We start from the raw sequence: 27,355 nt of genomic DNA, 5'->3' as shown, positions 1-27,355 counted from the left end.
TTTGAGTTGCGGTTTGGAACGAACGGAGTTGGGAGGTGTGTGGGAGAGGGAAGGGCAGCGAAAGTTTAATTAGATTACTTGGGGCTAGAACGCAAGCTGATGTTTGTTTGAGTTGCTATATCAATATAAGGTTAAGAAAGATTGGTCGGAGAATCTTCAGGAAAGTGGAGTAAACATGGGAGGAGCAATGAATGTGGATAAAATATATATGTGGATATGGATAAAGGCAGGGTGGAAGGTAAAAAATTTATATGTGGAGGTGGGTAAGGATAGAAAGGGAGGTGTTGGAAATGAAAAATGAAAGAAGTATTTGAGTTTAATGGTGTTATAGAAAGGTTTGGATATTTGGATAAAAAAGAGATAAATTAAAGGTCTGAATAGATAGACAAAGCAAGGAGATTTTTAGTTGGGGAATTCTAATTGATCAACTTACCTGGTTCTAATATAGTTTGAAACCCTGCAAGTAGCAAAATAATCGAAATTTGGAATGAATCACATTGTTTAAGATTTACAGATAATGGGAAGCTGTGTTAACGTAGTGGGTTTATTGACCCTTTTTGTTTCTTTCTTCTTTTTGTGTGTGAGTGTGGGTGTTTCTTTTTTGTTTTTTATTTTTTATTTTCTATTATTTTTCCTTTTTCTTTTTGGCTTTACTTTTATCTTATTTTTTTAATTTTAAAGTTAGCTGACCTTACTATACTCAAATGCTTGTTAAAGAACTATGCCGGGCATGGGACCTGCGAAGCCGTAAGGGGGTTAGGGAGGGGGGATTATAGAGGGGAGGGGGGAGGGGGGAATTACAGTTTCAATCCTTAGAACAATAAGAATTCACTTGTGTACTGGGGCTCGTTTTTCTTTTTTTTTTCTTTTTTTCTTTCTCTACTTTTATTGTAAAAAACAAATTGAATTGTATGAATACACCAAAGTGAGGAGAAGAGGGAAAGAGAAGGGAGAAGTAAAGAGGGAGTGAGAGGGAATGTGAGGAGGGTGAAATGGAGGGAGGGGGAGATGTCTGAGGGGGTAGGGAAGTAGGAGGGGAATGCTGGAGGGGTGAAAGGAAAGTTGGAGGGGGAGAGGAGAGGGTGTATGGGGGAATGAAGTGTTATGTGGGTTTTTTTTTTCCTTTTTTCTTTTTTTTTATGCACAGTATATAAGTGATTGTATAAAATGAAAATGAAAATGAAATAAAAAAGTCAGTAGTAAAAAAAAAAAAAAAAAAAAAAACTTCTCCTCGTGGAACTGAGTGTGTGGTGCCCAAAGGTTCCACCACAAATGCGCGAACAACAAAAGCGCGGCTGACTAAACCGCGGTGACAAAACTGCGCCGACAAAACCACGCCGACGAATGAGCGCGCCGACAACAGCACGCCGACAAAAGCGCGCTGTAACCCTAACCCTAAACCAAACCCTAAACCTAACCCTAAACCTAACCCTAAACCTAACCCTAACCCTAAACCTAACCCTAAACCTTACCTTAACTTAAATCGCGCTTCTGTCGGCGCGCTTTTGTCGGCGCGCTGTTGTCGGCGTGCTTTTGACATCGCGGTTTTAGCACCGCAGTTTTGTCGGCGCACTTTTGACATTCGTGCATTTGTCAGGTCACGGTGCCCAAAAGGTTGGTGCTGCTAGAGGAAGACCAATGGCAACATATCACTCAGAGGACGGACACACACACACACACACACACACACACCAAAAGGAACAGAAAAAAACCAAGAAGAATGTTCCTATCACTGGAGTTGAACAATTGATCTTATGTCCTCCCCCTGCAAGAAATCACACAGACTTCTGAAGTAAGGTCTTCATCTAGTGACAGGAAGAAATGTGGCTCAGACTGTCACAAAAAGGAAGAATCTGCTGAGTTCCCCAAACAGAAAAGGGTGTGTAATGGTGATTGGTAACATCTTTATCTCCCAAAAGGTGGAGGGGGTCAATTATACTGGATTAATTCTTGTTAATAGAGACGAAATCGTTGAGGGAATTTTAGCTATAGTTAGAACTTTGGAGCATAGTGATCATGTCATACTAGAATTCACCATAATGCAGGGACAGATGGCTGAACAAAGTCAGACTAGCATTTTAGACTTTAAGAAAGCTGACTTCAGCAAACTAAGGGAAAGAATAGGAAGTGTATATATAGGTCTATTAAAAATAAAAACAGTATATAATGGTTGAGATACTGTAAAAATGAGATAATAAAGGCCTAAGCAAAACTGATAGCACAGAAAAAAATATAAGAGACTCTAGATGAGACCTGCACAAACTGAGGGACAGAGAATCTAATTTCTGAAATCTGCATTTTTGTCTTCCCCATGCTAATTATTGTGGCTAAGCCAGATATAGCATTGATTTAAATTCAAATGAACTGAAGGAGCAATAGACTTCCCTCTTTTCAATTTTGCATCCTTGATTTTTTTTTTCCCTACTGGCAGCCTCCTTATACCTCATGGCATTTTTAATATGAGATTTATTCTGTAAATCTGTGGGATTTGAAAGCTTTTATCTTGTAAAATGGCATGGCAGTGACCCGGACATAGAATGTAAAGACACTGACTGTGGTAGTCAAGGACAATACATTATCTGAATAGTTTATTCAATTGAGCAGCTTTTCTGACTTTGCTTGCCATATATTCCAGACTCCGCAAATTGCTTTATTTAGCACTCTAGTTGTTCGCCACCTCCAGTGTTCGTCGTGCTGCTGAAGTGTCACTTGGTATTTTTCTAATCTGTGCAAGCCTAGTTTTCAACAGCCAGAAGAAACTTGTAAAGTCATCACTTAGACAAAACCATAGTCTGATCACTGCTTGAAAATGGAGCCTGGGCTAATCAAATAATTGTTGCTAAATTTCTTCTCTGTCTTTTTATAGTGCATATACCAGGGGTGGGTTCCTGCCAGTTCTAACCTCTTCTACAGAAGAGGTTCCACAAATCTACAGTGCCTTTTAGAACCGGTTCCAGCTCCTTCCCCCCACCTGTCCGCACATCATCAAGATGAAGAGTGAGAGGAGGAATTCTGGCAGTTGAAGTCCACAAGTCTTAAAGCTGCCAAGTTTGAACACCCCTGGGTTTTTTTTTTTCTAAAGAGTTAGGGGTGCAAGGGTCTTGTAACTTGACAGCTTTAAGACTTGTGTGCTTCAAATACACACACACACTACACTTGATCTTAGCCTTTGTTTTAGTTAAACAAAAAAAAATAAGGAAAAAAATCATCTTTCATTACATCTTGTTGAAATCGTATCGATTGGTTACAAATATATTCCGTGCACTTCTTCCATAGTCCTTACATATACTTCATTCAAATCATGTTGTACATTTTAAGTCAAGAAAGAAAAGTGATGTATTTTACTATCCCTGTACCATAATTCTCATTTGGTTACCATTGTTTAAACATGTTTTTATCTAGAATCATTTATATTAGAAGACACAACCACCTACTGGCGTTCATTTGCAATTTCAATAGATCTCCAATACCATTACACCTTTATGACATGTTCTAAAATTAATTTGGTTAATTAATTAATTAAGTGCTAAGAAAATAAACATTAGACATCTAAGACAATCTAAGAAATATTAACATTTCTACTTGACAAATCACCCAGAATGTACATTAGCATTTCTATGGCCTGGTTATTTATCCTAACTAGGATTATTATTTCTCTATTAGTATCATAGTAAATTTATGTTAGTGGATAAATAGTCAATGGTAATCTAAAACAGTCTATAAGGTACTAAAATCTCTACTTAATAATCATCAAAAATTAACTAGCTTTTTTCCATCAATTGGCATTATTAACCAGTATCTTTCCAGTAACAAAATGGTCTTTCTCGCCAGTTGTTGTGTCAATTCTATATCCAGAACCTTTCCAGGGTTTAAGACTTATCTCCGCACATTAAAGCTTAAATGATTTCTCATGTGGTTTTGTTGCCCTTGAGTTGTTATTAATGTAAGCTTAACTTTGGTTGTCAGGTTTGTTTCTGAATAGATTTGTCTTATTAACTCCATCTTTTTCGCTCTTTCTTTTTCTCCTACATCTTTGGGGTGGAACACCAAATTATCAAAGTCACTTTTCCAGCTTCCCTTCTTTCCACTTTCACTCACATTTACTCCATTTATACGTTCATCTGAGTTCTTATCTTTGTTTTCTGTATTTTCATTCACTTCTTTAATTTCTGGGGCTATAACCCCATCATCTTTTTTTGTAATATCCCATAGTCTGTCCCATTTCTTGTCAAATCTCTCAAGTCCTTCTGAGATGTTTTGAAGTCCAGCCAAAATATTTTGAATTAACAAGTTTTCTTCATCTGAGTATTGCTCCATTTTTTAGAGTAAGGAAAAGTATAGAGAAAGAGCAAGAAGAAGAATTTGGTACTATCTGCCACTCTAGCCTGTCACAGATTTTGAAGAATATATCTATTTTTATTTTAGACAAATGTTCTTTTATGGTTTTCAAAGAAGAAGGGTTCTAAAGTTTTTCTTTCCTTTTCCAATTCTTGTCAAAATATTTTCCACACACCACTATTTGTGACCTTGGGTCTTTATCAGGTTTTAAAGAGACGTTCCAAACCCTTTTGTTGCACAGTCAGTATAGTCAGATAAGAGTGAACAAAGAAAACATTGTTACAACAGCAAAGGGAAAAAAAGCTTCGGACTTGGGCTTCCAAGTGGCAGATTCGATTCTTTTAAAACCTCTTTCCTTAAGTATCTCCAATATAATATTGCAACAAGTAGAAGAAGAAATTTATTAAAGTAAAAGAGTTTTAATTTAAGCCAAAAAAGTTAAAGTAGTAAAGGGAAATAGGGAAAAAAAGATCCCTTCAACTCAAGCGGAAAAAATGGAAGCGTTGCAATCACTCAATCCACAAAAGATTACAAGCAAGAGCAAAAAACTTTCTAAGGCAGTCCAATGGGGATTAAATACATTGCTTTGTTCTTGCTTAATGGACTAATTAAGCTTAAGAAAAGAGTTTCTTAGGGCACTCTTCTAAAAGAAAAGAAAAAAAAACCTCACCAGGTAGAAACACTTTCATTCTCTCTTCCTGGAGCCGTCTCCAACTATGTCAGCCGGGGGGGGGGGGGGCTGTCTGTTTGCCGCCAGTTGGAAGCACTTCCCTTGGGTCGATCAGGGACTTTGCAATGTTCCTGCGACCAGCAAGGTCTTGTCTTCCCAGTCACCATCTCTTCGGGATGGTTTAGGTCCTGCTGGACCGTCCAGGGGCAAAAGTGTCATTGGCGGATTTGGACAGTCGAATCTGCACAATGTATCGTTACGATATTGGCTCCTCCTCCATAGTGAATCTATTTCTGAGTGCCATATTTTAGGAACAACTTAATGAATAGATGCAAAGCAGAACAATAAAAATAACATCGGGATTCTACCATATATCACTTCTTCCCCCTTTGGTAAAGATCTCAAAACAATTAAAATTATAACACAAATATTACATTCACTTTACAACATCAAAAAATTTTATTATTATGTTGCACAGTTCTCAGATCAAAGAACATATAGATTGTAACCAACTAATTAATTACTTTGAATTTGTATGGAAGCTGGTCACTTTTCTCATGGTATTTTATGCTAATTTCAGGATTTGCTCTAGCTGTAAACATCTATATGTATATTCCTGCATCTTGCCTGCAATATCTTTGATTCCATCAATACTGCCTACTGTACTAAGGCTTTAAATCATAATTCCTCTTTCTTTTCAACAACAGGAGCTGCACCTTATCCATTACTTGTCTGACATATAATTTGTTAAACTCATCCCTCCTCATGAGGAAGACAAGTTCTAGGTTTTTATGTATTATTGCTTAAAAGAATCTTATGGCAAAACTATTCAAAAACACTCTCTCTTTGGAGTCACAAAACCCCATTAAGAGGCATATATTCCTTTATATTTCTCTGCCAAAACAACTAACATTTAATGCATCATGTTACAACTGATGAGTGGTTCAGAAGGATACCATAGTTGATGGCACTGAAAGCTGCTGAGAAATCAAGATCAGAGAGGTTGCACTACTCTTATTACAGTTTCACTACAGATTATTAAGCAAGATCAATACGTTTTCAGTACTATGTCCTCATCTGAGACCTCACTGTAAAAAATCCAGAACATCAATTTCTGAAGCTGTAACCTGACCATCTTCTTAACAACCTTCTCTAAAAATAGGTCAAGAGTAGACAAAAGATTTCACACAACTGTTGAGCACCACAATTGTGTGCAGTCTGGAGTGTCCTCTTGGATTCCCAACTCCTATTCAAAAAGTAGGTGGTTGCCAAGGCTCAGAGACCTTTTGTTAAATTTACCTTATGCTTCTGCTGCTCCTACACCAGGAGGGTCTGCATCCAGTCGCTCGTGCTTTAATCACTTTATCCCTTGATAACTGCAATGCACTGTCTACTAAATCTGTACAGAAGTTGTATAGAAATGCTACATACTCTACCATTTTTGTAGAGATGTACCTACACCTCTATAGAAATGCATAAAACCAAGGATGAAAGCCTTTTTGAATGCATATGGGTTAAACTAAAAGAAAAACAATGATATTGCCATAGGTGTATACTACAGGCCAAGCAGCAGAAGAAATAGATAAGCATTTTGATAACCAGTTTACAAATGAATATAGGAAACACCACAAAGGTAATGGGGAACTGTAACTACACTGACATCAACTGAGAGACAAACTCTGAATCCAGTGAGAGATCAAACAGGTTCCAACTTTGTCATCCAAAAGATAGAGGAGGGAAATAGAGGGTCATTTATATTGGACTTAATTCTTACTAACAAGATGAAATGTTAGAAGGGTTGAAGTTGCAAGAACTTTGGGGTAGAGTGACCATGTCATATTGGAATTCAATGTAATGCATACACAGCAATAGAATCTAATCAAACTAGTGTCTTAGACTTTTTTTATTAAAAAAACCTGATTTCAACAAACATAGAGAATGCTTGGGAAGGATTCCATGGATGAAAATCTTAAAGGAGAAAACAACCCAAAGTGCTTAGGAAACTCTAAAAAATTATGATTATAAAAACCCAGTTCAACATAATACCACTGAAGAAGAAAAACAAGAAATCTAAGAAGAAAACAGCATGATCACAGAAAGAACCCTCTGATAAACTGAAAGATAAAATGGATAACAATTTTTTAAAAATGGAAAGAGAGACACATAACTAAGGTAGAATATCTGCATATATCCTGAATTTGCAAAGATGAAGTCAAGAAGCTAAGGCTCAGAATGTACTAAGAGTTACAACAAATGTAAAATATAATTAAAATGTTTCTTTTAACATATAAAAACAAGAAAAAAGTCAAGGAAACAATCAGTTCACTAACAGAAAAAGATGACAAGGAATGATGGGCAGCAGAGAGAAAGCAGAGCTGCCTAATTCTTTCTTTGCATCTGTCCTGGATGGGACTGGACAACCATTTGTCTGAAATGGTATAGTGTCTCCTGCTTGAACAGGGGGTTCGACTAGAATACCTCCAAGATTCTTCCAACTCTGTTATTCTGTCCTTGGGACTTTTCTTAAAAAGCATGTGGAAGCTTCTGCTGATTCAGAATAGAATGTGATGTTGAGCATGCTGAGATTTCTCAGGTTAGTTATCTAGTATATTTGCAAGTGCAATTACAGATGTTGGTTATGACCTTTCAAGCTTGATATGGCACAGGATCAAGTTACTTGCATGATACATGTCTTCACTTCTTTCTGAAACCCCAGCAGGGTGAACATGCTCTGCTCTAGGTCCCCTCAGTGAAACAGTGCAATTTTGCATAACCCAGGTCCCTAAAAATGATACTGCCATTCAATTGGGAGGAGGGGGGCCTTGGAGTCAATGTATTGGCAGTGCCTGTGACAACTGATATTTTATAACTGGTTTCCTGGTGCCGAAATGCCTGAGATCCCATCACCTCTTGGGGGGATGTTTATGATGGCCATGTGGGATGCTTCACTTTAATGCCTAACAGAAGATAGCCATGGGAATGTATATTTATTTGGCTCTCAGGGCAGTTGATAAAGGAAACATCTTCACACTTGTGTATTGGCTAAAATCTGCATTCTGACAAATGGGAAGGGTCTCTACTGCTTTAATTCTACTTGCATTGCCTAAGGGGATTCAGATGTTGCTTTGCCTTTAATGCTTTGCCTTCTTAATTAAAGGTTCCTTTTGAAATATTCTGTTTCAAGAGTCTTCACTTTCTTAAGTTAGGAGAGGAGCCCTTACATATACCTTCTCTGTTGAGGCATCTGCCCTGTGGAACAGCCTCACTCTGAGAATCCAGACAACATTGCTGATCTTCCAGAGAGTTAAAAACTAGTATTTGTCACAAGCATTGATAAAATGTTGATACTGTGAATTTGTGATTGAGAATAAGATAATTAAAGTGCCTTTATTTTTATATTTTTCATTTTACTATGTTGCTTTTATTGTTTATAAGTTGCTCAGAATTATTTGTGTAAGTGGCTGACCATATAAATTTCATAAATGAATAAAAAATAACTTTTTTGAGAAAAGAAGGCATTGTTAATTCCTCCAAGGTGAATAGTGCCAATGCCTGCTCAATGAAGGAGTATTACTGCATGTACTCAATTGCATATCACTTCTTCGATAGCTTTCACTCCCAGGAGGAATGTACATCTAATGAACAGATGGCAAAGTTAGCAGGCCCAAGAACCTTGCCCATTCCTTCAAGAGTTACAGATTGAAATTTGCCTTAGGCAACCCCACAAAAACTTTATTTAGTGATGATAGGACTTGCCAACTCAGAAATTAACTTCAAGTGAATACAAATGACTTTATTCCTCATAGTAGCCCTACGATGGTGCTGTAGCTCAACCCTCCCCAGCAAGGAATAAGTCACTTTGAAAAGGGTCCCTGTGTGGTTAACTGTGGATGTATTAAAAGTGGAAAAATGGCTATGTGTTGCTGCTCATATTGCCATAATGTAATCACTAGTAAGTGCTGTTTCTTGTGCTTCATCAGCTCTATTTGTCATTTTTTCCAGAAGTACTCCAAGTGTCTCTTCGAGCATTGTACCTCATTTTGCTGGGAAAAAAATCAAGGAGCATCATGGTTTGATGCCCAGCAAAGGGCTAAAGTGCAGTCAAAGGTCTTTGCCACATGCCTAATTCAGACTGTGTGCAGAGTCCCAGAGAAAAACTTCACGATCCCCTTGGAATCCAACATCTGGAATAGATTTATAATAGTATCAGCCTCTGCTTTGCTATTTGCTTTCGGCTGCCATAGAAATGGGGAGGAGGAGGCATGGTATTTGGGCTCGGATAATTGGTACAGGAGTGATAGTTAAAAAGGGAGTTTTGTTTTCACCATCTTCTGCGCATGTTTGGAGTTGGTCATGGCCAACCTGATGATGCTTCTTGAAGATGCACCCACATGACACCTAAGGGATTTGCAGATTGTGCAATGGGATGGGGGTTGTTGGGGGGGAGGGGCTTGGGCAAATGTTTGATATGTATGATTTCGCACGTTTCTGCCTCAGATCTTGCTTTACATCGCTGCTATCTTTTCATAACCAGTAAAAGTACTCTTAATTCTACAAATGGAGTTAAGTGGTTTCTTTCTTGGTTGCTGAAGGAGGCGTGCCTGACAAATATGTTCTACCTGGAATAGATTGATCTAATAGGTTTTACCTTCCTGAGAGGAGTAAAGCACCGGGTTCAGTTATTTTCTTCAAGCCATCTGAAATAGCAGCTCTAATTTTAAAAAAAATCAAGTAGACAAACGAGGAGTTACCAGTTCATGAATTTGAGTATATTATTTATGTCTAGAACTCCTTGACCTGAAAATCGAACCACACACCACCAGCAGCCCTTTCAGCACCATTGCAGATAATTGGTCAATATATGATACATAAAAATAATCAATGAATAGACTATATGTTCAGTCAGTCACATAATTTTTTTTTGGTCATAGATTGCAGTTCAAGAATTCTAGGAATAGGTCCAAGATTTTAGTATTTACCTGGAAAGCCTGCTCATTTTTATTTTGGGAAGGTTTCAGAGTTAAAGCTTTTGTGTTGTTACCATTAGTGATTTGACACTTCTGTTTTACTTTCATGGCAAGTTCATTTTAATTTAAAATTGCTTAATTTGGATGGTAGCTGAGGTGTCATACTGGCTTTCAAAAACCTAGGAAATGTTACAATATAATTAGCTAGTTGATGTGGTGTATTATTCGTTTTAAATACAGAGAACTCACCTATTTCATTATATCTATTTTATTCTGAAGACTTGAGACATTTAGATGAGAACTGCATGTGTGAAAAGTGGGGATTTTCACTTCTTGAGATTGTGTCTTCTGATTAGCTCGTTCTACATTATGACATCACATTGGCTTTCCACATATCTCTTAATCCATGCAGAACGCAGACAGCCTTTGTGCTATGTTTTGCTAATAAGGAGCTGAGAATAGGAAATAACTTAGATTCTCACCATAATGCACAAAGGAAAAGGGAGACACGATAGATAGAGATTTGACAAAAGGGGTGAATTTACATTATCTGTACACATCAACACAATAGAACATTCTGGGAAAAAGACACTGGGAAATGAGGGAAAGGCTGAATATTAAAATGTCTGTTGAATATAGCCTGTTCCTCAACTGTGTGAAATCTATGAAGCTTTTGAGCATGAGATGTGAAGGGAAACTTACCAAAGAAGAAAATCATTACCTTCTGTACTGGTAGGTTAGACCAGTACAGATGGTATGGTGCAGTGGTAGGTTTCAATTTTTTTAGAACCTATTCTGTGGGTGTGGCCTATTTTGTGGGTGTGGCTTGGCAGTCATGTGACCAGGCAGGTATGGCCAACTTGATATTACACATGCACACTCAGTCACATGACCACCATCCCCAAATCATGTGGCAAAAATTTTTGGGACTCTTATGAAGGGGGGGAAGAGAAGGGAAAACCTCCCAAAAATAGACAACTGAAGGATTAAGGGCCGAAATTAGGGAGATCGGAGAAGGCAGGACAGAGAGGAATCCAGTAAAAAGCTATCACATACTGGTGAAAGAACTTTGGGAGATCAGAGGAGGCAATACAGAGGGGGATCCAGTAGAAAGCTATCACAGTCTGGAGAGAAAAAACTTTGGGAGAACGGAGGAGGCAAGACAGAGGGGGATCCAGTAGAAAGCTACCACATGCTGGGAAAGAATTTTGGGAGATGGGAAGAGAAAAGACAGAGAGGAATCCAGTAGAAAGCTATCACACTCTGGAGAAAGAACTTTGGGAGATCGGAGGAGGCATGACAGAGAGGAATCCAGGAGAAAGCTATCACACTCTGGAGAAAGAACTTTGGGAGATCAGAGGAGGCATGACAGAGAGGAATCCAGGAGAAAATCCCTGAGCTTGCCACTGCTATCTGGTGGATTGTGCCGCTGGACCTCTCCATGCTTCTCCGTTCACCACCTCTACTCCCAGGTGTGGGACTTGACACTGAATTGGTCTAGGATAGTGCGGATGGGCGGGGAGAGTGAGCAATGGAGTGGCTTCCAGATGGGCGAGGAGCAACAGGACCGGGCAGGCGTTCCGGAAGTTACTTCCGGGTCCACCGGTCGAACCTTCTCTCATCAGATCAGTAAATTTCACCATCCGGTTCTCCCGATCCGGTGCGAATTGGCAGAAACCAACCACTGGTATGGTTGGTATAACCATACAGAATAAAGATGGAAAATAGATGGAATAAAGAAAATTTAAATGTTACTTGTCAAAGGGTCAACAGCTAGATACACACCAACTAATTCATTTGAGTGAATTATCTTTGTGAATCATTTCCTTAAATGTCTGTGGAGGTAATTCTAGTAATTAGTAACAAAGAGAGGTACATATGTATTCAGTATATATATAAAGTATATATCCGTGATGGCGAACCGATGGCACGTGTGCCACAAATGGCACACAGAGCCATATTTGGTGGCATGCCAGCCATCAGCTCCAGCGCACATGCACGTGTCAGCCAGCTGATTTTTCATCCTCCCCATGCTTCAGGAAAGCCTCCAGAGGCTGGGGACGGCAAAAAATTGTCCCAATGGCCCAACCGGAAGTTCAAGAATGAACTTCTTCGTTGAACCATTCAGCCTCGGGGGGGCAGGGGAGGCTGTTTTCACCCTCCCGAGGCTTTAGCAAAGCCTCTGGAGCCTGGGGAGGAGTCATGCGCACATGTGTGGAGGGGATCATGTGTGCATGCACAGGTGACTACGGAAATTTAGTGGGCAGGCACGTGCACATAATAGTGCACCCAATTTTGGCATGCCGTAAGAAAAAGGTTCGTCATCACTGGTATATATCATAACTGACCAAGATAGTGGCGTCAAACTCGAATTCATTGAGGGCTGCATCAGGGTTGTGTTTGATCTTGGGGGGCCTGGGTGGATGTGGCCAGGTTCGGCATGGCCAGCTTGACATCACTCGCGTTAGGGGTGCCAGTGATGGCCGAGAATTCTGCCAGTGAAAACAAATTCCCGAGCTCCATTTTCAGCTGCAACGGCTTCCTGCAACTCTCTGCCAGAAAAAACAGATCTCAGGAGCTCCATTTTTGCTAGCAGGGGCACCATAGGCTGGTCCTTTGCTGTTTCCAGTGCAACCATGCAGGGCAGATCTAAGCACCCCATGGTCCAGATCCAGCCCCATGATCAGTCCATCTTCAGCCAATGAAGATGTGCCTAGGTGTTTTAAGAACACTGCGATATTTGTGGTAATCCACAAATTCTTTCTCAGGGTGCATGGCCTTGAGTGCTGGTACAAACTGGTTCTAAGCTTCTCTGTTTCCTATCCCACACCTATACGGGTTGATTACCCATTTGTTCCTCCTCTACCCTCTCCCTCCTAGCCTTTGATGGTAGATGCTAGTGATGCACCAAGCCAAAGATGGCAGACATGACAGACAGTATATTCTACAGATAATTAAGACAAAAGCATCAATCTAAATCAGCTTTTATATAGACTTAAGATATCACAAGGAAGAAATAAAGTTTATAATTACCCTCTGCCTATTTTTTTTGCATATTTTTTTTTATTTTCCATTTTCATAGCATATAATCACATGTATACTATTACATAGTCAATATCATGTTGTATTATTAACTAATTACATCAATTCATCTTACATCAACTACGAAAGAAAGAAAGAAAGAAAGAAAGAAAGAAAGAAAGAAAGAAAGAAAGAAAGAAAGAAAGAAAGAAAGACCAGTTGTTGGCTCTTCTGCTCTCCATACACCATATTTATACATTATCCGACACTTTCTTCCCCCTCTCTCCTCCCCCTTTCTACGTCCTTTCTTCCCTCCATCATTTTCTACTCTACTTCCCCCTCCTTTCTCCTTCTCCTCTCTCCCCTTACCACTCCTCCTTATACATCTCATCTTCCCCACTCACCCTCCCTCCTGTCCCTCTCTTCCTATCTTTCTTCTCTCCTATTACCCTCTGCCTATTGTAGATGGCCAACTAGTTCAATTGAGAAGAGTAAAATACTTAAGCCAGACTTAGAAAGATCTATAGGCAGATTTGTATCCTGGCAACTTCCAGAGAAAACAGCTTTTATTACAATTCAGTGTCATTCTCATTTCAAATATGCCTTTTAGTTGTAATAGATTTTCTGTTGGGGAGGCACTATGAACAGAGGTGAGTTCTTACCAGTTTGGCCCAACCAGTAGTGGTAGGGCAGCCTGGGTTGCTGGAACCAGCAGCAACCCAGGCCTACCACGCGCCTGAGCCAGTTCCTTCGTTGTTGCCACCATCACCACTGCCATCTTGTTTTTGAGTTCTGTACAAGTGCAGAACAATTTTAATTGAACTATGCATGCATGCGCAAAGCACGTGCACAAGCAAACTGGCAGTAAAGCCAGCCAGAACCCACCTTTGACTATGAAGCATATCTGGAGAATATAATTATTTACAACTCTGTTTGGAAGAATAGTTGCAGCAGTTGAAGAATTTGTTTCCAGACTTGAAGCAGCAGGTTTAACTGTGCGCCTAGCCAAAGGTTACCTAAGGTTTGCTGAACTCCATTAACAAGGTTACATAGTGAACCAGCAAGAAATTAACGCAAAAGAAAAGAAGGAAGTAAGATAATCTGTGGACGGCTTGTTCCTTGCTTTTCTACCAAGGCAGAATTCTCACTTTTAACTAGAAAAACGGAAATTGATAAAGTTGCCTGTTCTCCTTTGTTACTAAAACGCACTAAGATTGCAAATGCCTCACAGATTTTAAGTTTATGGAGAATCAATGATATTTGTTTTCTCACAAAATTAATGTGTAATTTTTTGAAACTTTCATCAGAAAATAGGTTTCTCCTATCCTAACTTTTGTTCTTTCTTTTTTGTTTTATCTAGCATGCAGTATTTTTTTAATTTGTGGATGGATATACATATGATATGTACACACATTTTTAATGCTGGCTGACAACAGGCTATGAATACATAGTTTTACATTCAGAAATATTGTATTGTATGAAGCTATAATCCATTATCTGCTTTTCTGGTGAAAAAGTATATCATAGAACTGTGCATTTTCTATACATGTTCTTGAAAGATGATGTTTTTGTGTTATCTTGACTTAGAGCTGAACTGGAAAATTGACAAATTGAATTTCCTGAGCCTAATGTTATAGCTTGTTTTCAAGAAAACAATTACAAAAATTTCCAATCATTGAATTATAAAAAAAATATTGCTCTTCTTGACTTAGCACTCCATATGTGTATATTTTTGAACAATCCCTCCTATAAGAACAGTTCTGGTAACTTTACACAGCTAACAAAGCAGGCAGTCTATTTAGTTAGCTATTTTCATTTATATGGCTGCCTACTTACAAGATACTCTAGGCATCTAACATTAACATAAGCAAAAAAAAAATCCAAAAAAAGAGATAGCTTTATAAACATTAAAAAATACACACATATGCACTGTAATATCAGCATCAAAAGTCACTACTATTATTAAATCACTTACAGTGGCATTCTTTTTTTTTTAAAGAAAACTTGTACAGTAGTATCTCAGTACTCATCATTAATTGGTTCCAGGAGGTGCAATGAATACCAAAAATGATGAGTAACAAACAAATATTTCCATAAGGAATATTATAGCGAGTCACAAAGCAGCCAATACTGACAAGTTCTAGTTTGTGCATTGAATACCAAACAAACAATGAGTACTGGCACAAAATTTTCACTTGCTTTGAGTACAAAATTCAATGAGTTTCAAAGCAATTGAGTACCAAGGGATCACTATATAACCATGATGGCGAATCTATGGCACTCGTGCCATAGGTGGAACGTGGAGCCATGTTTGGTAGCACACCAGCTGTCAGTTCCGGCATGCGTGTGCATGCAGGCCAGCTGATTTTTCCTCCTCCTCGGGCTTCAGGAAAGCCTCCGGATGTTGGGGAGGGCAAAAAACAGCACCAAGGGACCAACTGGAAGTTCAGAAACAATCTGTTTCTGGTGTCTGGAGAGCTGGGGAGGCCATTTTTGCCATTTTTGTCCTCCCCAGGCTTCAGGAAAGTCTCCGGAACATGGGGGGGTTGCATGCGCATGCACAGAGGCAGTCACGTGTGCATGCGCAGGTGGGCAGGGAAACAATCTCCCCGTGGAGATCCGCACCCTCACTACCGTCCAGGCCTTCCGCACAGCCCTCAAGATCTGGCTAGCCCGTCAGGCCTGGGGATAAGTCTTTACTTTAGCCCCTCCCGAATGTCGAGTGAATGTTGTGTTTTAGTGTTTAATTTATTTTTGCTCACATTTCTTTTTGTATTTGTCCTACACTCCCCTTCCCCTTTTATTGTAAGCCGCCCTGAGTCCCCTCAGGGAAAAGGGCGGCCTATAAATGCATAATAAACAAACAAATAATAAACAAATTGAGTGGGCATGCGCGCGGACATAGCACGCACGGACAATTTTGGCATGCCGTAAGAAAAAGGTTCGCCATCTCTGCTTTATAAGGTTTGCTAAGGCCAGGGGTCAACAACCTTAAAGACTCAAAGAGCCGCAAAGGTCCTAACCGGAAGCCCCCCATTCAATTCAGGAGCCGACCAGCAGTCCAGTTTCCCCACCATAGAGTCTCCTCCTAGTGTGGCGTCCTTTTTCTTCTACCTGTCATAACCGAAATCCCTATCAATAGTGGAACTGACCTGAAAACCTGCCCCTTGCCATAGAATCTCCTCCTGGCGCATCCTGCTCCCCCCCCCTCCTGACTGGAAGCTCCTTTCAAAATTGTGGTGCCAACTGGCGACAGGGGGCCACAGCAGAGGGATGAAAGAGCCACACGCAGCTGCAGAGCCGCGCGTTGCTGACCCCTGGCTAAGGCAAATGTATATGATGACTACAATCAGAGGCAAATCTACTCCCTTATGTGGTGACTGTTATGACTAGAAATAAAATTGCTTTAATTTCTTAGAAAATAGATATCATTTTAAGTAGGATACTTTAGCTAGGTTTTTCTCTATTCTTTGGAGGCCTGATCTAGGTTCACAATTATCTTTTTTGTTTAGCAGTAGTGCATACCAAAGGATATATTTCCATTTTAAATGCTGTTCTATGAAGCTTCTGAGGAAGGTCATTCTCCCTTCCTCTCATATTTTAGCTACCAAAGAATAACACTACGACAAAATTGTGGACTTCTTGGTGCATCCTGAGCTTGGTTGTTGGCTATCAGAGATTTTATTATCCATCTGGGTACCATTATCAGTACAAGTGAGTGTGGGCTTTGCTCTATTTTTATATGCAGTAGCTTATCCTGTCAGTTTTGGTGAAAGTGTAGCTTTCTCTTTAGTTTCTTGATTAGAGTATTGATCTGTAAATATAGATATACAAATATATCTATTGAGACAATATTGTTTCATGGGTGCTCTAAATGCATTATTAGGAAAAGTGGCTCAAAATTGCACCAAAATGAATTTAAAATTTGGATAAGAAAGGTACAATAACTTTATTTACACTCCCCTAATTATCAGGTCAGTTGAAGAGTGCACAATTACAAGGGCCGCAATAGTGAAGATTTTCACTGATCACCAAAACAACTGCTTTTGAGAAATTGGTGAACAGAAGCATTGGTACAGACTATTAATATACTCATATGAAAGAGCTGTATAAACCTCAATATTTCTCTGTAACATCCAATTCCTGAGCAGCATACAGTTGATATCAACACAAGTTAATAATCAATTGAGCTTAAGAGCCAAGATTTATCCCAAGAAATGTTGATGTTTTCATTCAACTCATATAAATACAATAAGAATGAATGTAGATTGGGATACACCAAGTGCAAGGCTTTACTGTGTATCTCTTGTGCAAAACCATTGAAAACTAAGCAGATACAACCCAAATGCAAGACAAAATACACTACTTCCTTCGTGAGCAGACTTCCTCCCCGCCTCTCAGAATGGATTGTCATCTTGATTAGGGGGAGGGATGGGGCGGATGCCTCCTGCAGCAGCCTGCCAGCCAAAATGGGGCATGGGGGCCCCTCCCCAACCTCCAGCAGCAATCTCCTAGCCAAAAACAGGGCGTGTGAGGGCCTTGAGCGACCCGTTTTTGGCTGACAGAATGCTGCTGGAGGCCGGGGAGCCAGAAAACAGGCTTCATGGAGGCCTCGCAAGACCCCTGTGCAGCCCATTCTTGGCCAGCAGAGTGCTGCAGGAAGCTGGGGAGGCCAAAAATGGGCCACTTTTGTAAAGGAAGAGCATCTGGAGAAGGGATGTCAAACTCAAGACATGTGACCCATTTTGGCTGGCAGAGACACCATGGGCCGTTCCTTTGATATTTCCAAGCCAGACCCAAGGGATGGATTTAAACATCCTGTAGGCCAGATCTGGCCCACAGGCCTTGAGTTTGACATCCCTGCTCAGATGCTCCTCCTTTACTCCTCCATGTTCAGTTAACATATATCTTTCTCATAAATCACCTTACATTCTTATAGGCTAAAACTAAGCAAAATGCAGCTGATTTTTAGCCAAAAGTAAAACTTCTTATCAATATTGTACTGAACTGAATTGGCAAATAAAGCAAAAGTTTGTTCTCTTTCTTTCCAGACAAATCAGCATTTTCCAAGCTGTGTTGTGATGCTTAAAATAGATTTGTTAATTTTACAGATTCGAAATGTGGCAGCTAATCTCTGTATGGACAGTAAGCATGGTGGAACAGGCACTGAACTCAGACTAGATATATGTGTGAAGGATGGTTCTGAACGGACATGGTCACATGAGCAGGTATGTTGAGACAAGTATATTTTAGGGATGTTTTATTTTGTTCATACATTGGTCACACTAGAAGCTCTTAGAATTATTGGGCTTGAAAGGAACTTTGGAAGTGTGCTAGTTTTAAGCTTTTGCCTAAGACAGGAGACTTTATTCCATCTTTGACAAATGGCCGTCCAATATTTTCTTGAAAAACTCCAGCAATAGAGCACTCACAATTCTGGGAAGCAAGCTGTTCCATTGATTAAACATTCCTACTGTCAGGAAATTTCTCCTTAGTTCCAGGTTGGATATATCTTTAATGAGCTTCCACTCATTGTTTGTTGACTTGCCCTCAGGTCTTTGAAAAATAAGATAAGCCTCTCTTCTCTAAGCCAAAGCAGTTGTATGCTGCATTAACAGAGGGATAGAATCAACATCATGTGAAGTGTTAATACCACTTTGTAGTGTCTTGGCAAGACCACACTTGGAATGCTACATCCAGTTTTGATCTCCACAATGTAAAAAAAGACGTTGAAACTCTAGAAAAAGTACAGGAAGTGCGACAAAGATATTAGGGGATTGGAGGCTAAAACATATAAAGAACAGTTGCTGGAATTGGGTACGTCTAGTTTAATTAAAAGAAGAACTAGTGGTGATAGCAGTGTTCCAATATCTAAGGAATGCCACAAAGAAGAGGGAGTCAAGCTATTCTCCAAAGCACCTGAAGGTAGGACAAGAAGCAATAAATGGAAACTAATCAAGGAGACAACCCACCTAGTGAGAACAATTAGCCAGTGGAACAAATTGCCTCCAGAAATTGTGGGTGCTCCAACATTGGAAGTTTTTTAAGAGATTGGACAACCATTTCTCTGAAATGTTATAGGGTTTCCTGCCTGAGCAGAGGGTTGGAGTAGAAGACCTCCAAGATCCCTTCCAGCTCTGTTCTGATTGATTTATTGAACCAGTCAATATTTCAGTCAGTAGCTGTCATAGGCTGCTGGTTGGGAGATAGATTAGGAATGTGGTGTATATTAGCTCAATTCCTCACCTTTTTTTATTTACTTTTCCTGCATATTGATTTTGATTTACTCAATATATAGATGAAAGCTGAAGAAATCACTGACTTAATGGGGATTCGTTGGGAACATGTGTCTAATCCACCATAGCTATTTTATACAACAAATGTGGCAAACCTTTGCACTGCTTATTCCTTTCCCTTTTAGTATTAAACTGACTTTGGGCCTCACAATTTATGGATTGTAATATTAGTTAGGTAGAGCATGTGTCTGCTGGATTTTAACATAGATTTTATCTGTTATTTATTGTTTTATTCTAGAATTTTTAATTGTATATTTACTGAGTGTTTTTATTTGTTCTGGTCTATGTCTATAATAAATCTTTTAAATAAATGGATTCTAAAAATAGATATCCCCATACCGGTAACTTTTTTTTCCTAATAGGTCTACATTTTTAATTCAAAATCTGTAGTTCCCCAAAACATCAGCAGAGAGCAGTGCTAGACAAATAGAGTTTCAGGTTGAACCAAGGCAGGAAAGAAAAATAATAATCCTCTAATTTTTTTAGAGATTTTGAGAGCCCAAAAGCACTAAGATAGAAAGCTTATCAAAAGTTAAAGTCAACTGAGAAAAAATGATGAGGTGAATAAAATCATTTGAAAAATAAATGACTATTCAAGTATATGGATTTCTTTATTTTTCAGCAAAGGGCTTCTGTAGCTAGATGCAATATAATATTGTTCCAAAGGCAGTGAAAAACAGTATTAATTTACTATTCTTGATTTAAAGTAATACATAATAAATATAATAAGTCTATCATTGTTCAAAAGGTCAAAGATCTAGATTAAAGACATAACTTTGTTTATAAGGTGTATCGACTACCTGAATCCAAAGCGCTCTTGGCAGTTACAGTATATAGAAATAAAACAAAATAAGTAGCTCAATTATATAATAATATCAACATAAAACATCAACATTATTCTGGTTTTAACAATGCTACACCATCAGTTTTGAAAGGTCTTCCAAGAGAACCAATTTCTCATGATAGACCACAAGTGGAACAGCTATCTTGCCCCCTACTTGTTCCATAAGATTGGGGCCCACACAAATAAGAGCCATTGTCAAACATCCTCCCATTATATCTCAGGTGTGGGCTTTCAGCAGCTGCCCCTTGTCTGAACTGGGTGGGAAAAATCTTACTGGGAAAGGCAGTCTCTTAAATACAGTACACAGGCCCTTAATTATGTAGGGCTTTATAGATATTTATTAACAGCCTGAATTACACTGGAAGCACAATAGCAACCAGGGCATATGTATTACATGGCAGTACTAACTCTTCATAGTATGTACATAGGCCATTATTTTTTTAATCAACTGAATTTTACAAATGACTTTCAAGGGAGCCTTATGTAGAACTAATCGTAGTAATCCAGTTGTACGATAATCAGGGCATAAGTGATTATCCTTAGTGCATCCAATTCCAGGCAGTAGTGCAATTGATGTAACGAACTAAAACTAGACAGATGCACTTGATATCCTGCTTTTGCAGCAAGAACTGTGAGCCCAGAATTCAAGTTGCAGTCTATCTTCCCTGGAACAAAATAGCTTGTTAATCGAAGTGGCTTTGTCCTGGAAGCAGTATGTTCCTGATTTAAATGCATTCCATCTTGCTGGAGTTAATTCTAGTGTGTTTTTCCATCCATGCCCTGACAGCCTCCAGGCACTAAATCAGGACTTCTGAATCAGTAGTTGCACCGGTATGGTGCAATGGGGCCATGCACCAAATGTGCACGTGCATAGCACGTACGCAGCACGCACATGCATACCCACCACCTGCGACACTCCGGCTGCTCACCAGAGCACAGGCTCCATATGCCCCATGCGCGTGCTCAAATGCCCCGATCAGCTCAGATAGCGGTAAGGAGAGCGGGCAGGCAGGTGGGTCCTCTGGAGCACCATACTGGAATGGTACCTGGTACTCTCAGCAGGCACCGGTATGCCTGTATTGAGGCATACCGGTTGTATCCCACCACTGCTCTGAATCTACCACTTGACCCAGGTAGACATATAAATCCAATATCAAGAGCTGTGATGGCAGTGTAATTAGAATACATTATTGCAGGCTAATTCTGCTCAAGGTTGACTCAGTCTTCCATCCTTCCAAGGTCAATAAAATGAGGACCCAGATTGTTGGGGGCAATATACTTACCACTATCAGAAAGCGCTGTAAAACATATATAAGAAGTGTATATAAGTCTAAGTGCTATTGCTATCACCTGCATGTTGATACCTCACTCCAAACCGATGGATGATATTTTCTCACCCTATTTCTACCAGCAGGATCTACCCACTCAGGAGCAAAAGTGTCTCCCATGCCCAAAATTTATAGGCATTTCAGAAGAATACTGTGGTTGATAATATCAAAGGCTGTTGGATAAGAATGGTTATATTCCCCATCCAAATCCTATTACCAGCCACCCATTAGATCAACCAATACAATTTCCATGCCATGCTCAGGTTTGAATCCAGATTGCCATGGATCCATATCAGGGCTGTCTTAACACATGGGCCTGATGGGCACTTGTCAGTGGGCCCCACGAGTATAGGGGGCCCATAATAATCTTTGCATGTTAACCCTTCAATGCACCTTGTATCATATAAACACAGCAACATATTTATTACATTTTACTGCATTTTTTTATTAATACTAACATTTAAATACATGTTTAATTTTATTGACCATTTACATTACTGCTTTGCCCGGGGTCCATAATGCTGTTAAGAGAGCCCTGGTCCGTATGGTTCTTCAGAGTTCTTTGTAATTGCCATACCACCATTTTCTCAACAATCTTCTTCAAAACAAAAGGCTGTTTTATTAAGATGAACTTGTATATTATCCATTACAAGTGGATCCAATACTGATTTCTTGAGCAGAAGAAAACCAGTGTTCCAAAGTAGCTGGAACCATTCCATCTCTTAAAGATCCTTAATCATCTTAATCTCTTAAAGATCCTTAATCATTTTAATCAGTCAGTTGAATGATGGGCTAATCCGTTAGTATAGACCTGACCTCATTAAGAACTGTGTGTTATTTGCTAAAATCTACAAAGTAAAAAAAAAAAAACCTTTAACAATATTGTCAAGCCATCATTTCTTCACTTTCTTTCCACTCTAGCTTCCAAGCCAGTATCTAGACAAGTGGTTTTACCCATGAACTGTTCACCCAATATTGCAGTAATGGAATCTTCCAGCCCATCTTTCCTTAAAAATACTTAGAATATTCAAAATGGTATCACTGTTTGGGTAAAAAGGTTGAAAAGTATCCCTCCTTTGTTGCCCTTATTGTCATAAAGTGGATACAACTTTGAACCAATATGCATGTGTAGATGTATTCACTTCTCATTTTCTGCTACCATTTTTCCAGGTATGAGATTTAGTATAAAAATGGCCTTGATCTCACTTGTTGCTGTCATGGGATAGACCTGGACTGGGGGTGCCACATCAATCCTAGTGTTCTTTGATCTCTCAGCAGTTTCCAATACCTTTGACCACAGTATCCTTTTGGATCAATTTTGGGGGTTTAGGATAGCAATAGCAATAGCAATAGCAGTTAGACTTATATACCGCTTCATAGGGCTTTCAGCCCTCTCTAAGCAGTTTACAGAGTAAGCATATTGCCCGCAACAACAATCCGGGTCCTCATTTTACCCACCTCGGAAGGATGGAAGGCTGAGTCAACCCTGAGCCGGTGAGATTTGAACAGCCGAACTGCAGAACTGCAGTCAGCTGAAGTAGCCTGCGGTGCTGCATTTAACCACTGCACCACCTCGGCTCTTCATGGATAAAAGGCATGGTGGCTAGTTTCTATCCATAATGATAAATAGGGGGGAGATTGGCCCCTGGCCTCTCACTTATGGGATGCCACAGTGCTCAAAGCTCTCTCTTTCATATTTATTATCAAACAAAACCATTGGGTGAGCTCATCTGCTGTTCAAGCCTCAATAGACTTATTATACCCAGTTATATATCTATATCTATGAGTAGACAAGTGCTGCAGGCAAAGTCCTAATCCAATGCCTATACACTATGTAGTCTTAGACAAGGAGGCTCCCATCCTCCCATCCATGGGCCAAGGGGCTGTTTTATTTGGGTTCCCAAATAGTGTAGGTGATCCACTGTTGACTTTTAGTGAGTTGTACTTGGATTCATGTCCTGCTTGAAGTTCAGGTGGAAGTGGAGGGCAAGAAATCATTCAAAAGTACATCATGCACCAGTGGTATCCTTTCCTGGATGAGGAGGTTCTTTAAATAATAATGCCATAAGCTTATCATGTTGTGATTACTATTTACATGTACTTAGAGTTGTCCTTGAAGCCATTTGGAAGTTGTATCCAGTCCAGAATGCAGCAAACATAATGGGGGCACCATAATAAGTACATGTGACTCTACAGCTTAGTGAGTTCATCTAGCTACCAGTTGTCACAATTCAAGATCCTGGTTATGAATTTAAAATCCTTCATGGCCCAGACCTTGGCTACCTGAAGGACTATCTTAAGCCATCTCTTCCCAACTGCTCTTACCCACTTTGGGGTTTCTTGATTAAACTGCCTAAATTATTACAATCTTTGTTATCCATAATGCTTTTCCCCTAGAGATTTTAATGGTTTTCAACTTTATGTTGTATAGAAAATCATTAAATATCTGTAGTTCCCCCAAGTCCTCGAAGACACAATGATCGTAGAGCCTTTCCATTTGGTTTTAATAGCTTTATGACTGATATTTTGTTTTCTGGTCAGTGTGCTCCTTTATATGTTGGGCTTTTAATTTAAAGCTACAGAGAGTCATCTAAAATACAGGTGCCCTTGGAATTCAACAAATAAATTTTGTATGCCAATTTCAAAGACTTTATCTTTATTTTATGTATCTATTATTGATTGTGAATCTGATTTTTAACATAAATAATATCTTTCCAGTTGTATCTGTGATTTTGCTGCATCTAAGTATTTTCTGATCAAGTATTTCAGTTTTATCAACATTTAGTAGCCAAGATAGTCTTTTCTATTTTTTTGCCTTCATGGTATTTGTAAATAGTGCTTGTTCTCAGACATCAAAAAGCATTCCTGCTCGTTTTTTTAAAGGGTACCATTCTTAAGCCACCATCTTGTTTTGGTATTATATGATTTCCCTTCAATAACTTTTCCAAAAACGATCATGGAATGTTTTGATTTTCCAATTTTTTAATCTCTAAGCCAATGCCTTTTATAGTTATGTTTAGATTCCATTTATGCAAAGAACCCTTCTGGATTTCTTTAATAGTTTTTTATTGATCTTTATCATAAAGCCCTTTTTAAAATCTAGTCGTCATCATCGTTCCCCCCCCCCCCGCCAAAAAAAAGTCCTTAGTATCTGTTGACATCATTACAAGGATGCAGGAGATTATTTAGTATCATTAATTTCTGGTTTGGTGGTCAAGATTTTCAGTGTACACCTCAGTTGACTATTGTATTAAATTATCAGCTTGATCCATAAGTTGATGGTTGTGATTGTATTTTCACCATGTAGGCTAGACTTTAGGGTTTTTTTTTTAATTGTTTGTAATATTCTAAGTTTTTTTTCTTTTTTTTTCTATTTTGGTTGTGCAAAAATATCTAAAGTTGCCAAGATAACTAAATTGTATGTTATAATTGTATGTTATAATTCAATTTTGATGCCTTTGTTTATTTATTGAATAACTTCTTGGAAGCTAGCAATTTTCCTTTTGCATATTTAGCGAGTACAAATTACATAAAATATGCTTGCCTCATTTTCTTCCTCCTCATTCCAGTCCAAGTCAGATTTGAAGCCTACTTAAAGCAGGGATATTGTGGCCAGGGCATGGATAACACTTTTTGCAAAACTGATAGCTACATCCAGGCAGAATAATGATACCTATTAGAGTTGACAGTATTTCCTATTTCCATAATTCAAGTGGTAATTAGAAGCAGTGTCAATATTGTGTTATAACACATGCATCAGATTTGTGAATTGTTTGTCTCTTCATAAAAGAAAACTGCTGACAGTTTTTGATCATCATAAAAAAAAAGTTGTGGGTGGCTCTGGGTTACACTCCTGTTTTAGCTGCTGGAATCTAGCCATTTAGATACATATTGCACCCTGACACATAAAGTCTCAGCCTGTTTTGAGTATGCATGCCATTCTTCAGCTCTGTGGCAGCACCAGAAATTCCTTTGATGGTAGTTATCATTATTTCAGTCTTATATTGTCAATGAAACCTGCTTTGGCTTTTGTTCTTCTCAGGCAGGAAAGCTGCCAGCTCATAGCAGCTTTATTTTATCTTTAGAGCTAAATAAATCATGCAAGAACTGAACAGGAACTGAAAGAATCTGATTGCTTTATACAGGATTACACAATGTTGTTTTCCTTGCTCTAGAATGACAAACTGACTTCTTAAATGCCAGTGTGGAAAGAAAAGAAAATAGCCACAGCATTTGCAAAAATTAAAGAATCAGTTCAACTCAGGGGTGGGTTTCACGGCGAACCGGTTGGTCGGCAAACCCGGAAGTAAGTAACTTCCGGGAACGGCGAAGGGCCGGCCCGCCCGCCCGCAGTCCTTACCCGGTTTTGACGAGTTCTGCGCTTCCACGCATGCGCAGGACGCATACAGCGCCTGCGCGATCCTCCAGGAGCAGCTGGAGTGTTGCGCAGATGCTAGTACGCATGCGTGCACCACGCACGTGCACGAGGATGCCGCCGGCCCCGTTCCAACCGAACCGGTTGGAACGGGCGAGAAACCCACCCCTGGTTCAACTTATTTTTCACTTTTACAATAGAGCAATACTTTGCCAGAAGGAAAAATACTCATCTTTTTAATGTATCTATTTTAGTGACATAATGAAGATTGGGCGGAATTAAAACATATTACCAAACAGCAAACATTGCTTGTGTTAATAGCTCTATTACAGATCAGCTAAGAATTGCATTTTGCAACTCTAGAATTACAAAAATGTGATATCCCATCAACAGAAACACTATTCAAAACACTGCAGTGGCCAAATACTATCTCTGAATTATAAATGATAGCCTGAAAAAATCCATAATGTTGTACTGAAAGTTGACAACCATAATGAGCATTAGTCTAAAATTAGTTTGGAAAGTAATGGGTCTAGTTTGATGAGGATTCTTTTTAAAGCATCGAGGCTTTAGGCTCATTTTTTTTTTTTTTTTTTAAAAACATCCTGTGAGGTATGTGAAGCATCTGGTCAAACTATCTGATTTAATAGTTTACACGGTAGAGGAGGAGGGAAGAGGGATAAGGCAGGGCCCAGCTCAGGTGCTCCAAGCGGAGGGGGAGGCATCGCTGCCACGGGCGGGGGTGCCGGCAGGAGCTTTGGCGGCTTCACCTCAGCTGCAGCATTGGGCGGCAAATCCAGCAGTGCTGTTGGAGGAGGAGGAGGAGGAGGCAGCAGATATTCCGGTGGCAGTGGGGGCTTTGGGGGTTCACTTTAGCTGCAGCGCCGGGCGCAAGCGGCTAGGAGTTGCTACCCACAAAGGACCTCCCCGGGCTTGCTTTGCTGAAAACTGGGCGACTGGCACTAGTTTGAACAGCCATGGATGGCACAAACTACCGTCAGTCACCCAGTGCTCAACAAAACAAGTCTGAGGAGGTCCTTTGCGGGTGGCCAGTTCTAGCCGCACCTTAGAGGGAACATTGCCGGCGTTCCCGGAAGTTAATTATTTCCGGGTTCACTGACCAACCGGTCCGCAAGGACCAGCAAGGACTGGTAGGAACTCACCCCTGCAATCCCTGCAGCCTGGGACAGCTGATTGGGAGTATTTGGCAGTCCGATCCACCCGCCAATCAGCTGTGCTGAATCAGGCTGCAATAAATGCTGAAGCTGACCTGGCTGATCAGAGTTTGCAGCAGCAATCACATTCAGAAAGCATAGTAACTGATTCAGCAGGATTCATAATAATAATAATATACAATACATTACCAAAAGCAGGTTTTTCAAGGTAGCAGTAAATACAAGCAAAACACAAACAGTTTCACTTCCAGTTCTCGGCTAAGCCAGGCTCCTTCCTGTCTTCTTGTGGCTCACACAGCAAATTTCATAGTCCAAATAGCCCTCATTGGCTGACTTAGTTG

The 27,355-nt window shown here is 39.6% G+C and overlaps 1 protein-coding gene across 4 annotated transcripts in view; it reads left to right on the top strand.

Moving 5' to 3' along the window:
• The window catches only part of GALNTL6 (polypeptide N-acetylgalactosaminyltransferase like 6), a 576,396-nt gene that overhangs the window by 516,365 nt on the left and 32,676 nt on the right, over nt 1–27,355 (top strand). For 2 of the 4 annotated variants that reach the window (XM_014068575.2, XM_087724584.1), the window contains one exon: nt 18,108–18,224. The exons of 1 other annotated variant lie outside the window; for it this stretch is intronic. In XM_014068575.2, the coding sequence (XP_013924050.2) occupies nt 18,108–18,224 (117 nt within the window). Of the gene's footprint in view, nt 1–16,600; nt 16,711–18,107; nt 18,225–27,355 lie in introns of all 4 variants that reach the window. One more of the 4 variants, XM_087724586.1, reaches the window with a different exon arrangement.

The sequence above is a fragment of the Thamnophis sirtalis genome, unplaced genomic scaffold (assembly GCF_051295495.1).
Source record: "Thamnophis sirtalis isolate CommonGarterSnake01/CBP01778 unplaced genomic scaffold, rThaSir2_p1.2 scaffold_10, whole genome shotgun sequence".
Lineage (NCBI taxonomy): Eukaryota > Metazoa > Chordata > Lepidosauria > Squamata > Natricidae > Thamnophis > Thamnophis sirtalis.
The sequence above is the reverse complement of the archived record's forward strand: the minus strand, read 5'-3'. Positions and strand labels throughout refer to the sequence as shown.